Source organism: Saccoglossus kowalevskii, chromosome 3 (genome assembly GCF_978046115.1).
Source record: "Saccoglossus kowalevskii chromosome 3, keSacKowa6.1, whole genome shotgun sequence".
NCBI lineage: Eukaryota > Metazoa > Hemichordata > Enteropneusta > Harrimaniidae > Saccoglossus > Saccoglossus kowalevskii.
This window is the reverse complement of record NC_140643.1, coordinates 47,570,006-47,587,866: the sequence shown is the minus strand read 5'-3', so window position 1 is coordinate 47,587,866 and position 17,861 is coordinate 47,570,006. Positions and strand designations below refer to the sequence as shown.

At 35.2% G+C, this 17,861-nt stretch overlaps 1 protein-coding gene across 1 annotated transcript in view; it reads left to right on the top strand.

Moving 5' to 3' along the window:
• The window catches only part of LOC100329049 (plexin), a 161,297-nt gene that overhangs the window by 73,375 nt on the left and 70,061 nt on the right, over positions 1 to 17,861 (top strand). The window contains exon 4 of the mRNA XM_085497282.1: positions 10,611 to 10,745. Within this exon, the coding sequence (XP_085353408.1) occupies positions 10,611 to 10,745 (135 nt within the window). The remainder of the gene's footprint in view (positions 1 to 10,610; positions 10,746 to 17,861) is intronic.

Here is a 17,861-nt window from a genome sequence, read left to right as displayed (position 1 = left end):
AGTGTATTCTGATTAAATGGTCTTTAACTGATTCACTGAATGGCATTCACACTTCATGTAATTTCATAAGAACCATGTTATATTTTGAACAAAATGGCTGCCATTCCCTGTACATGTAATGCAACCTAGACACAAAACTCACAATAAAATCTGATGCTGCAAACTGTATAAAACTGCAAAATGAATAAAATAAAACTGACCAGCGAGAAAATGGTAAAATACTGCACAAGTTAAAAAGAACAGACGTTTCGAGTTCAACTCTTTGTCAGTAATACAACCTAGACTGGTGACCCCAAGCAAGTCAATATTTTTCTTTTGGCTGGATATTTTAATTGATGAGTAGGTTTCTACCTGAAGGCATTTAGTTCATTGGTAATGATTTTAATCATAAATTGTAGATCAAAGTACTTTATTTTGTATTTAGTTTTATTGGAATCATGCATTTACTAGCATACTAGTACACATATATACTGTATGATGTGTACATGTATATCTTTCAAGGAAGTGGTGGAGGTCGACAATTCTTGCAGTCTTATAGATTCTAGCTAAAGAATTATGGTGAAAATACTATCATAATGGAATTCCCCTGATTTAAATAATAAGCATGATGGTGTGTTGTGTGGTGTGTCCCTGACTTGATGTTTGGCTTAAACTGCGGTCGTAGATATATGGGTCTCATATAATTTTATAAACAAAGATGGTGACTTTGACTGTTGCGCAGATCAACAAGTACGAACTGAGACGTTTCCAAGCTTTAATTAAGTAATTTCATGTTATTGGAAGGCATTGAAGGAGTCACCAGCGGTAATCAGTGCAAGTCGCGCCCAGGTCAAACCTCATACTTGTGATTTCCATTTGAAAAGCGCATTGGATTGTGGGAAAATCAATGTTTATCAACACAACTACCGTGACGACTACCGCACTTTAATGTTTGAGATAAATATCATCGTAGTACCACAAGATGAAAACATAAATAATTAATCTTTTATTATATAAGAATATCAAGTAAATTGACTCATTTCTACTAATTTTTAATTCATTTAAAAAAAATGTCAATCAGCAAAAAATTTTTGATTGATTGATTGATTAATTGATTTTTTATCAATTGAAGTTGGATTCATGAGGTGCTTAACAACTTTTTTCAACATTCACAACACTAAATAAACTTGCCTAATTGTTTTTCCTAACATTTTGATCAAAGTTTTTGGTCCGAAATAAAAAAAGGGAACTGTAGAAAAATGCATGAAAACTGTTCAAAATATTGCGTTAACATTTTGGTAGAAAAAATGATGGCATTCTGAAGGGTTAAAGATTATAGACTTACCAGAGTACTGACAGTTAATCACAATCTGGGATTCCTGGTGTTGTACTGAATGATGTATTGCTGTGTGGGTGTTAAATGAATTGTAGAAAATCTTTCTTGCACCATGAAGTAAAATAGATTTTCCTTTCATGCTCCTACCATTTCAGTAAATAAATCTGTTTCTCAAGTCATTGAATTTTGAAAACGAGGCAGTGAGGTGCATTTTCTACTTTTTACATGTAGCTCCGCTGTCGAATTTGTTGAGTGATTGCCCGTCGTCTGTGTCAATGTTTTACTTTTTCTTGAAAACTACAAGCCTGAATGCTTTGATACTTGGTGTATATGTACCTTGTGTAGACCTCTCTTAGGTTTGTACATTTTATGGTGATATCTTTAATTTTCTAATTTTGGTGAATATTTTTGTCATTTTTGGTAAAAAGTGATATTTTTGACTTTTTGTTAAAAACCACAAATCCAATTGTTTTGATGTTACAATAATAGGTACTACATGTGGTCCTCTCTCAGATGTGTTTATTTCGTGATGATATCTTTAATTTTCTAATTTTGGTGAATATTTTTGTCATTTTTGGTAAAAAGTGATATTTCGACTTCTTGTTAAAAACCGCAAGTCCAATTGCTTTGGTACAATGTATTACATATATAGGTACTACATGTGGACCTCTCTCAGATTTGTTCATTTCATGATATCTTCAATTCTCTAATTTTGGTGAATATTTTTGTAATTTTTGGTAAAAAGTGATATTTTCCACCTTGTTGGAAACCGCAAGTCCGATTGCTATACATAACTATACATATTGTTCATTTTCTAATGATATCTTCTGTTCTTTAATTGAAATGTGCATTGCTCACAGCGGAGCTATCTCAGCCGAGAGGCTGCTTGTATTACATACATGTATATAGGTACTACATGTGGACCCCAAACAGATTTGTTAATTTTGTGGTGATCTTCAATTATCTTAATTTTGATGATTATTTTTGTCATTTTTACTGAAAAGTGATATTTTTGAATCCTTGTTGAAAACAGCAAGTCCCATTGCTCTGATACTATTATCGTGGATGCTTATCCACGTATGTGTTGCTGGATTCAATTATATTTGTTGTTGTTTAAATATAGTTATTATTTTTCATTCGTATTTGTTTGTATCGGTAGACAATCATTTTCTGTATTTGTTCGTTTTCGTTTCATTCGATTCCAAGCATTATTCTCTGAGTTATGTCTGTTAGAAGACGTTTCATGCTTCATTTCACCTCAAAATACATGTACATTTGTATTCCTATGACAAAGAAGCACAAATCAATTTATTGTAAGCCATTTACGTAATGTTCACAAACATGCCTTTGTCACAGCGAACGCAAGAGAAGTCGCAACTTTGTAGCGGATTAAGCCGAAATGTTTATTCTATAGTGACCTTCTCACATGGCACACCAATCATAGTGTTTCCCCCCCAATTTTATAATCCGCAGTGTAATCCTATTAACCCTATATAAAGGGTGTTTTAGTGCATGTTTAGTGTGGATTGTTCTAATTGTACTTTAATGCCAGACTTCCGAAATAAACGACGTATTACAGTCTACCATAGTCTCTTACTTGTGTTACCATTTCACAATCACGGTGCTCACATTTTTTTGGACCTGATCGAATGTGTGCGATAGACAGCCACAACTATACATATTGTTCATTTTCTAATGGTATCTTCTGTTCTTTAATTTAAATGTGCATTGCTAACAGCGAAGCTATCTCAGCCGACAGGCTGCTTGTTTTTACTTGGCTAGGTGAAATGATGGATGCAGCTAACATAAAAACAAATACCGAACTTTTCATTGAAATGAGAGGCATTTTCACTAAAATTTGTGCATCCAGTTTTACATTTGTATGTATGTAAATGTGTCAGACGCGCATTTTTTGGTAGGCAGTCAGAAACAAGAAAAGGGAAATGTTCCTTTTCTGGTAAATTCACAAACTACATGTACATAATTAATTTTGATTAAATGTTATGTAAGGGAAATGCGCTCTATGCTAATATTGGATAACCAGGATACTGTATTAGCTTTAATGCTTCTTTATTGCTTGTTTATTTTGTACTGATTATTCCTAAGGTTGAGTTTCAGTGAATTGAGAAAGTACCGGTAATATTAATGAAGATGATAATACTGGATTCTATTTCTTGAGTATAGATTAGTGCTAGTGGTAGGTTTATCTTGTACACAGTTGTCATGGGGATACAGTGGTAAAGACATTTTGTGTAATATCAAAATTTTTAATGGTGAAAACAAAATATTTATATATTAAGAACCTTTTTTTATATATGCAAATATCTATACTTCAAATGAAATGTATTGGCACTGCGTTCTATACATAATTAAATTTGTCAAATTATGCTTCCTGTTTTTTGCTTAATTCATTCAAAGAAATGTTAATAAAGGATGTAAAATAGATTCATTGAATACACTTATATTATACAGTACCTTTATTAATTTAAGCCAATTGCAGTTTCCTTTTTCAGGTTATTAGTATTAATAAAGGGGCAAACATGATTATTAGGATACCAGTATTTCCTCCATTAAAACCTTGCAATGACTCAGATTCATGTTAAATTGCTGCCACAATAATATTTACATGTATGTCTAAAATCCTGTTTTATGCTAAGTGCTTTTTGTCTGGTAAAAAAATTCATCTTTAAAACAGAAATACATTATTATGACAGAACTCAATGACAAATTTCATATTATTCTAAGACTTGTAAATAACAGTATGCAGAACATGTAAAGGTGCAAAATGCTCATAAATATTTGACCTTATTACTGATTTGAATTTTATTTTTGTCACAACACAAATTACAAATTACAGTTGAATAATTTGAAGCCCACTGAAATACTAATGAAGTGCGACAGCATGGCGCCCATTGAGTTGTGAGATGTATATCACACCTCCCTGTCTATTGGACCATGTACTAGTACATGTATATCACTATAAGCATACACATTAACATATATCTAGTCACCCTCATCCAAAAGAAATTAATTATTTGCACCAATTATTGCTACTTACGCACCCAGAGAAAAAGTGTTGAGGTAGAAATCAACAAAATGTTTGTAATACTATTTTGCTCCATTTAATGCATGCTTCTTGTGTAAATGACAGATTTGTTCATGGTCAAGATAAGTTTATATATCAATGATTTAGTACATGTATACAATAAAGTCAACTGTTTACATGTGCTTCAATTGGAGATGCAATTAAAATAGAGCAAATATGGTACTTGAAATAACCATGTATGTGTCTCTCATTCAAAATAAACAGAGAAATTTTATTGATTGAGAACTCAGAATTTACTTTTATCTGTCTTTATTTACCATATTAGTAATAACTTTGTCAAAATGTAAAACAGACAAGATTCCCTTGCTAGCCTCTCCAGGATGTGGCCTTGTCAATCCTCTCCAGGATACATTGTATATTGCTTCAACATATTACCCTTCAATTCTATTCAGTGATGATCATGTTGTTGCCCTCAGATTCAGTATGATTTTGGTACATCTGTGCACATTATCTTGGGGGAAATTTTTTAGTATAAGGGGTGTCTTCCTAAGATTTGATCCAAACAGAGGCGTAAAATGCAGTTAATTGAATATAATTATTTTTTGTACAGAATATCTGACCTGGTTGATGTGCCTAATAGAACATAAGGTATTTCAACACCACAACTGTGATAAATGCATGTACTGTATGTCATTATTCTCTTTCTTCTAGTACATATTTGTCTAATAACTGCATGAATAATTAATTATGTAATGCATATGACTCTAATTGTGAACAATTCTATTGGCAGTCAGTTGTCTTCTATGGAAATAAATGGACATCACCTCCAGCTACATCTTACCAATTACATAATTACAAATGTATATGCAAATCATGTTAAGGTCTCACAGTATCAGCAACGAACCAGAACTTGTGTTGCCTTCCTCTATTGTATTTACTTGTAGCATCTTGAGTAAGACAGTCTCTAATTGATTCACAAATCCCATCATGTGAGCGCAGTCGTAACAGAATGCATTCAGATGTACATGAAGTATGCAATGTACACTGCTGATAGGAATAAAAAGCAGCCAAAGCCTATATCTAAATTAAATTGAGGAAACCTGTGCTTTCAACCATTGATAAAAAGTAGATGACATTACGCGATGAGACTCCTAAAAATGCATGTATGGAATTATATTTAAGTTAAAAATAAATATACATGCAAGTATGCTAAAAGTTCTGCACTAATAATTTCAATTTAAATATTTAATTAAAGTATATAATTCTAACCTACCTAACACTTCACTGCATAGGCATGTGTTAAAATAAAATTTATTCCATAATATTCTTTTACTGTCTACTGGATTAAAATCATTCTTGTTCCGTGTATCACTGCATCTAAACACTTTCTAAAATCTTAATTTGTCTGTCCTAATGGTTTATTAAGAATTGGAATGGTTTGTGTAAATGTTCTTATTTCTTATATTTATCTCTAATCAGCTACATGTAGATGTTTATTTTTAGTCCATGCTTGGTTGCAGTCTGAAAACGGGTCATATGTTTTGACCCATGTGTATTCATCCGTCCGTGCGTGCGTGCATGCGTTCATACCTGTATCACAATCAAACTTCACACATACATCATACATACATTATACATATGCACATCAATTTGTTTCATGGTCTGATTCAAGATGGCCGAATGGCAGCCATTTTTAGCTTCGCTGTCGACTTTGTTGAGTGCAGCTTATCATATGAGTGATTGTCCGCCGGTGTCTAGCGTCCGTTGTCGTCTGTGTCGATGTTTTACTTTTTAGCTCCGCGGTCGACTTTGCCGATCGGAGTTTATCATATGAGTGATTGTCCGTCGTCTTTGTCTGCCCTCTAATTTTGGTGAATATTTTTGTCATTTTTGGTAAAAAGTGATATTTTCAACTTCTTGTTAAAAACTGTAAGTCCGATTGCTTTGATATTACGTATATAGATACTACATGTAGACTTTTCTCAGATTTGTTCCTTTCGTGATGATATCTTCGATTCTTTAATTTTGGTGAATATTTTTGTCATTTTTGGTAAAAAGTGATATTTTCGACTTCTTGTTAAAAACCGCAAGTCCGATTGCTTTGATATTACACACTACATGTGGACCTCTCTAAGATTTGTTCATTTCTTGATGATATTCTCAATTTTCTAATTTTGATGAATAATTTTGTTATTTTGGTGAAAGATGATATTTTTGACTTCTTGTTAAAAACAGTCTGATTGCTATACATACTATACATATTGTTCATTTTCTAATGATATCTTCAGTTCTTAAAGTGCCTGTGAAATGGCTGCTATTTTCACGCCTAAAATTATCCATTGATACATAAATATTATTAATTTTTAGCTCCGCTGTCGACTTTGGCGAGCGGAGCTTATCATATGAGTGATTGTCCTCCGTCGTCCGTCGTCGTCCGTGTCAATGTTTTACTTTTTCGACTTCTTCTTGAAAACTACAAGCCTGAATGCTTTGATACTTGGTGTATAAGTACCTTGGGTAGACCTCTCTTAGGTTTGTTCATTTCATGTTGATATCTTCAATTCTCTAATTTTGGTGAATATTTTTGTCATTTTTGGTAAAAAGTGATATTTTCGACTTCTTGTTAAAAACCAAAAGTTCAATTGCTTTGATATTACATATATAGGTACTCCATGTAGACCTTTCTCAGATCTGTTCATTTTGTGATGATATCTTCAATTCTCTAATTTTGGTGAATATTTTTGGTAAAAAGTGATATTTTCGACTTCTTGTTAAAAACCAAAAGTTCAATTGCTTTGATATTACATATATAGATACTACATGTAGACCTTTCTCAGATTTGTTCATTTCCTGATGATAACTTTAATTCTCTAATTTTGGTGAATATTTTTGTAATTTTTGGTAAAAAGTGATATTTTTGACTCCTTGTTAAAAATTGTAAGTCCGATTGCTTTGATATTACATATATAGGTACTACATGTGGATCTCTCTCAGATTTGTTCATTTTGTGATGATATCTTCAATTCTCTAATTTTGGTGAATATTTTTGTAATTTTTGGTAAAAAGTGATAATTTCAACTTCTTGTTAAAAACTGTAAGTCCGATTGCTTTGATACTATACATATTGTTCATTTTGCTTGTATTAATTTATAAGCATGAATTATTTTTTTAAGTGAAAAAATGTGTTTTAAACTCAATCTACAGCAACTTTATTTTTGTGTATTTTAAAACGAGTCTTCTCATTAGCTTCTTATTTGCATACAGAAATTCCCCTTGTTACGTCAGAAGGGGAAGTCGCATGGCAGCTTGCATTGCTGATACGTGTAAATAAGGCAAATTTCTTCTGCAGTTTTCTCGTCTTTGACTAAATTTTCACTCATGTACTTGTTTGTCGAGGAGGAATGGACCATAATGAACACATAGCATCAACTTTTGTTGCATGGGATTGAGTTAGATGCGAAATATGTCTGTTCTGATGTAGGTGGTCACAGTGATCGTCAGCGGCACACATTTGTACACTGTCGCTGGACAGAATAGAATTTGACGTCGAAATTATCTCATTATTTAGCAGGTTACTAGGCACGTCACTACACTGTTTTATTTCATCGATCGTCTGGGTAAAACTTTCAAAATTAAAATAAAAGAGAACATATTTTGACATTCTAAACATTAGACTAGAGTGACCACTATAAAATAATTAAAAAGAACGACAAATAACAGTTGATAAATAAATGACAGCCGCATGGAAATAAATTGAAATTTTGTTGAAATAGGTGAACGCGTCGGGTCAGGACGAAGGCAAGTGCGTTAAAAGCGGCGTTTTAAAATAATCGAGGTCGACACACATACAGATAAATTCAGAGTGGATTTAAGTTAGCGTGATCCATGGCGTGATTGTCATAATTATAACATCATATTAAAACTCTATTTGGTGGAAACACATTGACCAAGCCCGGATTCTTATTTCATAAATTATTACGCAGATCAAGCTGCAAGCATGGAGGTAAAAAAAAACGGAGGTGTGAATTCGACATTCAACACCAATCACCAAACAATACAGAAACTTTTAGCCTTCGAAAATGAAAACAATTAGCAGTGTGTAAGGGTTGTGTAATTTCCTTTTTTTCTCCAATGCTTGGTTTTCGTGTCACTGTCAAAATTATTGCTACCTTTTACTTAACAGGTACTAAATGGTCTCTATAAAACGATAATCACGATCGCAAAAAAAGTAAACTCATTTGAAACACCTGCCGGACGTTTCTCTCTCTTCTGAAATCCGCCTCGGTGATCATAGTCCGGAATCTATTTCTTTCAAAACTGTTGCGCCAGGTTTATGTTGTCGGCGTTTCTTTTTAAACCTAGTTGTTTTTTTCATGGACGAGGACAGTTTTTCCAAAAAAAGGAGTCTGAGGTTAAGTGGCATTTGTCCACTGATGTCACACCTTCGGATCAATTAGAAACGTGTGAATACTTACACTATGACTATACGTTTCACTGCAACTGCCCACAACACAACATCTAAAAACTCTCTCTCTCAAAAAAAGAAAATAGACAAAAAAAAGAAAAAAAACGCCGACTGAAAAATGTATATCGTTTAAAAATATACTGAATGACCAGTGTTATTACGGCCCAGGGGTATGACTTCCTATCACATTTTGGCATTTGGTGGCGCACTTTCGGCGAGAGTCGGAAATCCGGCAACAGTCAACCGTTTCAGGATTGGTGGGCATGGCTACAACACGAGAAATATCCCAAATTTACTTGGATACGAGTAATCATTTTCAGCAAAAAAATCAATAACTGCCCATTTCAGTGGGACACAGATCTAAAATGGGAAACGTGAGGGTGGGTATTGCACAGGCACTTTAATTGAAATGTGCATTGCTAACAGCGGAGCTATCTCAGCCAACAGGCTGCTTGTTTAAGAATTATTATCTGTTTGGTCTTTGCAAATTAAAGATGTATCAGTACATAAAAAATATTTCAGCGAGAAAATAAATGGAGCTGTGAGAATCCCCGCTGACTGCGTTAATATCAGGTGGTTACCCCTGGCACTGTCAAATGCAGAGTTAAGTGATTTCAGTTCAATCCATTTGCATTAAGACATTATCGAGAGCATGTAAACTGGTTGAGGCTTAGGTGTCCATGCCATTACTGATATGTTTGCATTTACAACCTAGACTACATTCCCAGCTACATAGACCATTAAGTAATCCAAATATCAGTGTCCCTAGATGCGGCTCTCATCTGATGGATGTATCCCGGTTGTATGCGATACATTTTAAGTAGGACGAGATGTTTGCAGAGAAAAGAATTGATATTTTTTTTGAAGTGCTTTCTTGTGATTTTATTTAAATTTATAATAAAGGAAATCTGTCAGTATTTTCTGTTATTTCAAAGGATATACATGTACATGTACTAGTATCTGTACATACATGTATTTTATAGCTGTAGCATAATTTGCTTGGAAATGAAATGCAGAAATAAGATGATTATTTGTGTTCCTTCATGTAGACCTACATTTGAGAAGTTTATATAGTAAGCACTGTACATGTCTCAAAATCAAACATTCCTGGCATTTTGAAAACCAATTTATTTAGTGAGAAAAATACAAAATGTACTACTTGCTTCAAGCTGATTAGAGTCTATCTACAATGTGTGCATGGATTTGATCATATTAAAACACAGCTTTTCAAATTTGGTGTAAACAATGTGTTTTTTATACCAAGTATAAATATTTTCTGTGAATTGTTAACATAAGTTTATCACTTTTCTCAAAATAAACCCACATATTAATTTTTCCATATTTCATATTTTCTCGAAAATTTGTCAATTACGGTATAAAGCAGTTTACACTGATACATGTAACTGATAACAGTGACTTGCTTAGTAACCATGTTGATCATGATGTGAAAACTATAAATTTAATGTGTTAGTATCCCAATGTCCCTGATACATTCATTGATCAATTTCTCTTCCCCTTATAGATTGGAATACACCTTTTTTAGAATTAATCATAGAATGTTATATTGCATTTCAGTTTAATACCTCAAGCTACATGTAGGTTACAGTATTTATATATTTTAGTTGACTTTCTTGCCGTTAATGTGAAGGAATGAAGGACCATCAATGTATAGTCTTGTCCCCATCATTCCTGTGGCAATACCAAACTTTTATATTGTATCTCACTCCAATAATTATCCGTTAGCAGTTCCCTCCCTCAAATTGATATTGTATTTTATTTTACAGCTGAGAGTGGTTAATGACAATTCAGCTTCAGAATATGAAGATATTAAAGTTGTCCATGATAACCCTGAAATTGTGCAGAATGGATTAGTATTCGATGTTAAAAATGATAACGTGTATGTTATGAGTAAACGACAGGTCAGTAATAAAGCTATTATTAGACATTAAATGTAGTAAATATATGCAATATAAGATGTTTCATAATGGTCAACAACAATTACTCTCATAGTGCAATGATAATAACTCATTAATGCAAGTAAATTTGATCGTGAAAATCTGTCAATTTTGAAAATCATCGGTAGCCGTAACTTAAAGCGCTTCCAGTGACACTCTCAGAGATCATGCCTAATTAGCATAAATTGGTATATGATTCATAAGCATAGTTCCGTAAAAAGTTTTTGACTTTTTGGGTTGGCTATGTAATAAAAAGGTTATCGCTTGACATCACTTATTCATAGAGCTGGTTCATACTTATGGCATCATGGGCTGTATTATTTACTCGGCTTTGATTCAGGATAATACATGTACTAGCACATGACATGATTTGTATCAACCATATCAGGTGATAACCATATACATGTAGTGTTGTATTCACATGAGAAAGTTTGTTGAGTGTCTGCATTACATATAACTGGTATAGAGGTTTCTTGATGATTTCATGTGCCCACATGTTGTTTCATTAATAGATCTGTCGGCTGTTTCTGTTAAAGTTACTTACTGATTTGAATTTCAGTTATGATTGTGTCAATTTGAAAGATTTTGTAACAAAGCAATTACTCACTGTCCATTACATTTGTCTGTTCTCTGGATCATTGTGAATCACTGTCAGTGCTTGGGATCATTGTCAATATTCAGAATCACTGTCAATACTTAGGATCATGGTCATAATTAAGAATCACTGTCAGTGCTTGGGATCATTGTCAGTATTCAGAATCATTGTCAGTGCTTGGGATCATTGTCAATGCTTGGGATCATTGTCAGTGCTTGGGATCATTGTCAGTGCTTGGGATCATTGTCAGTATTCAGAATCACTGTCAGTGCTTGGGATCATTGTCAATATTCAGAATCATTGTCAATGCTTGGGATCATTGTCAATATTCATAATCACTGTCAATGCTTGGGATCATTGTCAATATTCAGAATCACTGTCAGTGCTTGGGATCATTGTCAGTATTCAGAATCATTGTCAATGCTCGGGATCATTGTCAGTGCTTGGGATCATTGTCAATATTCAGAATCACTGTCAATTCTTGGTATCATTGTCAATATTCAGAATCACTGTCAATTCTTGGGATCATTGTCAATATTCAGAATCACTGTCAGTGCTTGGGATCATTGTCAATATTCATAATCACTGTCAGTGCTTGGAATCATTGTCAGTATTCAGAATCACTGTCAATGCTTGGGATCATTGTCAGTATTCAGAATCACTGTCAATGCTTGGGATCATTGTCAGTATTCAGAATCATTGTCACTATTCTGAATCACTGTCAATGCTTGGGATCATTGTTAATATTCAAAATCACTGTCAGTATTCGGAATCATTGTCAGTATTCAGAATCACTGTCAGTGCTTGGGATCATTGTCAGTATTCAGAATCACTGTCAGTGCTTGGGATCATTGTCAGTATTCAGAATCACTTTCAGTGCTTGGAATCATTGTCAGTATTCAGAATCATTGTCAATGCTTGGGATCATTGTCAGTATTCAGAATCATTGTCAGTGCTTGGGATCATTGTTAATATTCAGAATCACTGTAAGTGCTTGGGATCATTGTCAGTATTCAGAATCACTTTCAGTGCTTGGAATCATTGTCAGTATTCAGAATCACTGTCAATTCTTGGTATCATTGTCTAAATTCACAATCACTGTTAATGCTTGAGTTCATTGCCAATGTTTGGTATCATTGTCATTATTCAGAATCACTGTCAGTGCTTGGGATCATTGTCAATATTCAGAATCACTGTCAGTGCTTGGGATCATTTTCAGTATTCAGAATCTCTGTCGATGCTTGGGATCATTGTCAGTATTCAGAATCACTGTCAATGCTTGGGATCATTGTCAGAATTCAGAATCACTATCAGTGCTTGGGATCATTGTCAGTATTCAGAATCACTGTCAATGCTTGGGATCATTGTCAGTATTCAGAATCACTGTCAGTGCTTGGGATCATTGTCAGTATTCAGAATCATTGTCAATGCTTGGGATCATTGTCAGTATTCAGAATCATTGTCAATGCTTGGGATCATTGTCAGTATTCAGAATCATTGTCAATGCTTGGGATCATTGTCAGTGCTTGGGATCATTGACAATATTCAGAATCACTGTCAGTGCTTGGGATCATTGTCAATGTTCAGAATCACTGTCAATGCTTGGGATCATTGTCAATATTCAGAATCACTGTCAATGCTTGGGATCATTGTCAATATTCAGAATCACTGTCAGTGCTTGGGATCATTGTCATTATTCAGAATCATTGTCAATGCTTGGGATCATTGTCAATATTCAGAATCACTGTCAGTGCTTGAAATCATTGTCAGTATTCAGAATCACTGTCAATGCTTGGGATCATTGTCAGTATTCAGAATCACTGTCAATGCTTGGGATCATTGTCAGTTTTCAGAATCACTGTCAATGCTTGGGATCATTGTCAGTATTCAGAATCACTGGCAATGCTTGGGATCACTGTCAGTGCTTGGAATTATTGTCAGTATTCAGAATCACTGTCAGTGCTTGGGATCATTGTCAGTATTCAGAATTACTTTCAGTGCTTGGAATCATTGTCAGTATTCAGAATCACTGTCAATTCTTCGGATCATTGTCAGTATTCACAATCACTGTCAATGCTTGGGATCATTGTCAGTATTCAGAATCACTGTCAGTGCTTGGGATCATTGTCAGTATTCAGAATCACTGTCAATGCTTGGGATCATTGTCAGTATTCAGAATCACTGTCAGTGCTTGGGATCATTGTCAGTATTCAGAATCACTGTCAATTCTTGGAATCATTGTTGAAATTCGGAATCACTGTCAATGCTTGCGATCATTGTCAGTGCTTGGGATCATTGTCAGTATTCAGAATCACTGTCAGTGCTTGGGATCATTGTCAGTATTCTGAATCACTGTCAATGCTTGGGATCATTGTCAGTATTCAGAATCACTGTCAGTGCTTGGGATCATTGTCAGTATTCAGATTCACTGTCAATGGTTGAGGTCATTGTCAGTATTCAGAATCACTGTCAGTGCTTGGGATCATTGTCAGTATTCAGAATCACTGCCAATGCTTGGGATCATTGTCAGTATTCAGAATCACTGTCAATGCTTGGGATCATTGTCGAAATTCAGAATCACTGTCAGTGCTTGGGATCATTGTCAGTATTCAGATTCACTGTCAATGGTTGAGGTCATTGTCAGTATTCAGAATCACTGTCAGTGCTTGGGATCATTGTCAGTATACTGAATCACTGTTAATGCTTGGGATCATTGTCAGTATTCAGAATCACTGTCAATGCTTGGGATCATTGTCAGTGCTTGGGATCATTGTCAGTATTCAGAATCACTGTCAATGCTTGCGATCATTGTCAGTGCTTTGGATCATTGTCAGTATTCAGAATCACTGTGAATGCTTTGGATCATTGTCAGTATTCAGAATCACTGTGAATGCTTGGGATCATTGTCAGTATTCAGAATCACTGTGAATGCTTGTGATCATTGTCAGTATTCAGAATCACTGTCAATGCTTGGGATCGTTGTCAGTATTCAGAATCACTGTCAATGCTTGTGATCATTGTCAGTATTCAGAATCACTGTGAATGCTTGAGATCATTGCCAGTATTCAGAATCACTGTCAATGCTTGGGATCATTGTCGGTGCTTGGAATCATTGTCTGTATTCAGAATCACTGTCAATGCTTGGGATCATTGTCAATGCTTGGAATTATTGTCTGTATTCAGAATCACTGTCAGTTCTTGCGATCATTGTCAGTATTCAGAATCACTGTCAGTGCTTGGGATCATTGTCAGTATTCAGAATCACTGTCAATGCTTGTGATCATTGTCAGTATTCAGAATCACTGTCAGTGCTTGGGATCATTGTCATTATTCAGAATCACTGTCAGTGCTTGGGATCATTTTCAGTATTCAGAATCACTGTCAGTGCTTGGGATCATTGTCAGTATTCAGAATCATTGTCAGTGCTTGGGATCATTGTCAGTATTCAGAATCATTGTCAGTGCTTGGGATCATTGTCAGTATTCAGAATCACTGTCAATGCTTGGGATAATTGTCAGTATTCAGAATCACTGTCAATGCTTGGGATCATTGTAAGTATTCAGAATCACTGTCAGTGCTTGGAATCATTGTCTGTATTCAGAATCACTGTCAGTTCTTGTGATCATTGTCAGTATTCAGAATCACTGTCAATGCTTGAGATCATTGTCAATGCTTGGGATCATTGTCAGTGCTTGGAATCATTGTCAGTGCTTGGAATCATTGTCTGTATTCAGAATCACTGTCAGTTCTTGTGATCATTGTCAGTATTGAGAATCACTGTCAATGCTTGGGATCATTGTCAATGCTTGGAATCATTGTCTGTATTCAGAATCACTGTCAATGCTTGGGATCATTGTCAATGCTTGGAATCATTGTCTGTATTCAGAATCACTGTCAGTGCTTGGGATCATTGTCAGTATTAAGAATCACTGTCAATGCTTGGGATCATTGTCAGTATTCAGAATCACTGTCAGTTCTTGCGATCATTGTCAGTATTGAGAATCACTGTCAATGCTTGGGATCATTGTCAATGCTTGGACTCATTGTATTCAGAATCACTGTCAATGCTTGGGATCATTGTCAGTATTCAGAATCACTGTCAATGCTTGGGATCATTGTCAGTATTGAGAATCACTGTCAATGCTTGGGATCATTGTCAATGCTTGGGATCATTGTCAGTATTCAGAATCACTGTCAATGCTTGGGATCATTGTAAGTATTCAGAATCGCTGTCAGTGCTTGGGATCATTGTCAGTATTCAGAATCACTGTCAGTGCTTGGGATCATTGTCAGTATTCAGAATCATTGTCAGTGCTTGGGATCATTGTCAGTTCTTGGGATCATTGTCAGTATTCAGAATCACTGTCAATGCTTGGGATAATTGTCAGTATTCAGAATCACTGTCAATGCTTGGGATCATTGTAAGTATTCAGAATCACTGTCAGTGCTTGGAATCATTGTCTGTATTCCGAATCACTGTCAGTGCGTGAGATCATTGTCAATATTCAGAATCACTGTCAGTGCTTGGAATCATTGTCAGTATTCAGAATCACTGTCAATGCTTGGGATCATTGTCAATGCTTGGAATCATTGTCTGTATTCAGAATCACTGTCAGTTCTTGCCATCATTGTCAGTATTGAGAATCACTGTCAATGCCTGGAATCATTGTCTGTATTCAGAATCACTGTCAATGCTTGGGATCATTGTCAATGCTTGGGATCATTGTAAGTATTCAGAATCACTGTCAGTGCTTGGGATCATTGTCAGTATTCAGAATCACTGTCAGTGCTTGGGATCATTGTCAGTATTCAGAATCACTGTCAATGCTTGAGATCATTTTCAGTATTCAGAATCACTGTCAGTGCTTGGGATCATTGTCAATATTCAGAATCACTGTCAGTGCTTGGGATCATTGTCAGTATTCAGAATCACTGTCAATGCTTGGGATCATTTTCAGTATTCAGAATCACTGTCAATGCTTGTGATCATTGTCAGTATTCAGAATCACTGTCAATGCTTGGGATCATTGTAAGTATTCAGAATCACTGTCAGTGCTTGGAATCATTGTCAGTATTCAGAATCACTGTCAGTGCTTGGGATCATTGTCAGTATTCAGAATCACTGTCAATGCTTGAGATCATTTTAAGTATTCAGAATCACTGTCAATGCTTGGAATCATTGTCAGTATTCAGAATCACTGTCAGTGCTTGGGATAATTGTCAATATTCAGAATCACTGTCAGTGCTTGGGATCATTGTCAGTATTCAGAATCACTGTCAATGCTTGGGATCATTTTCAGTATTCAGAATCACTGTCAATGCTTGTGATCATTGTCAGTATTCAGAATCACTGTCAATGCTTGGGATCATTGTCAATGCTTGGAATCATTGTCTGTATTCAGAATCATTGTCAATGCTTGGGATCATTGTCAATGCTTGGAATCATTGTCTGTATTCAGAATCACTGTCAGTTCTTGCGATCATTGTCAGTATTCAGAATCACTGTCAGTGCTTGGGATCATTGTCAGTATTCAGAATCACTGTCAATGCTTGGGATCATTGTAAGTATTCAGAATCACTGTCAGTGCTTGGGATCATTGTCAGTATTCAGAATCACTGTCAGTGCTTGGGACCATTTTCAGTATTCAGAATCACTGTCAGTGCTTGGGATCTTTGTCAGTATTCAGAATCATTGTTAGTGCTTGGGATCATTGTCAGTATTCAGAATCATTGTCAGTGCTTGGGATCATTGTCAGTATTCAGAATCACTGTCAATGCTTGGGATCATTGTCAGTATTCAGAATCACTGTCAGTGCTTGGGATCATTGTCATTATTCAGAATCACTGTCAGTGCTTGGGATCATTTTCAGTATTCAGAATCACTGCCAGTGCTTGGGATCATTGTCAGTATTCAGAATCATTGTCAGTGCTTGGGATCATTGTCAGTATTCAGAATCATTGTCAGTGCTTGGGATCATTGTCAGTATTCAGAATCACTGTCAATGCTTGGGATAATTGTCAGTATTCAGAATCACTGTCAATGCTTGGGATCATTGTAAGTATTCAGAATCACTGTCAGTGCTTGGAATCATTGTCTGTATTCAGAATCACTGTCAGTGCTTGGGATCATTGTCAGTATTCAGAATCACTGTCAGTTCTTGTGATCATTGTCAGTATTCAGAATCACTGTCAATGCTTGGGATCATTGTCAATACTTGGAATCATTGTCTGTATTCAGAATCACTGTCAATGCTTGGGATCATTGTCAATGCTTGGAATCATTGTCTGTATTCAGATTCACTGTCAGTGCTTGGGATCATTGTCAGTATTCAGAATCACTGTCAATGCTTGGGATCATTGTCAGTATTCAGAATCACTGTCAGTTCTTGCGATCATTGTCAGTATTGAGAATCACTGTCAATGCTTGGGATCATTGTCAATGCTTGGGATCATTGTCAGTATTCAGAATCATTGTCAGTGCTTGG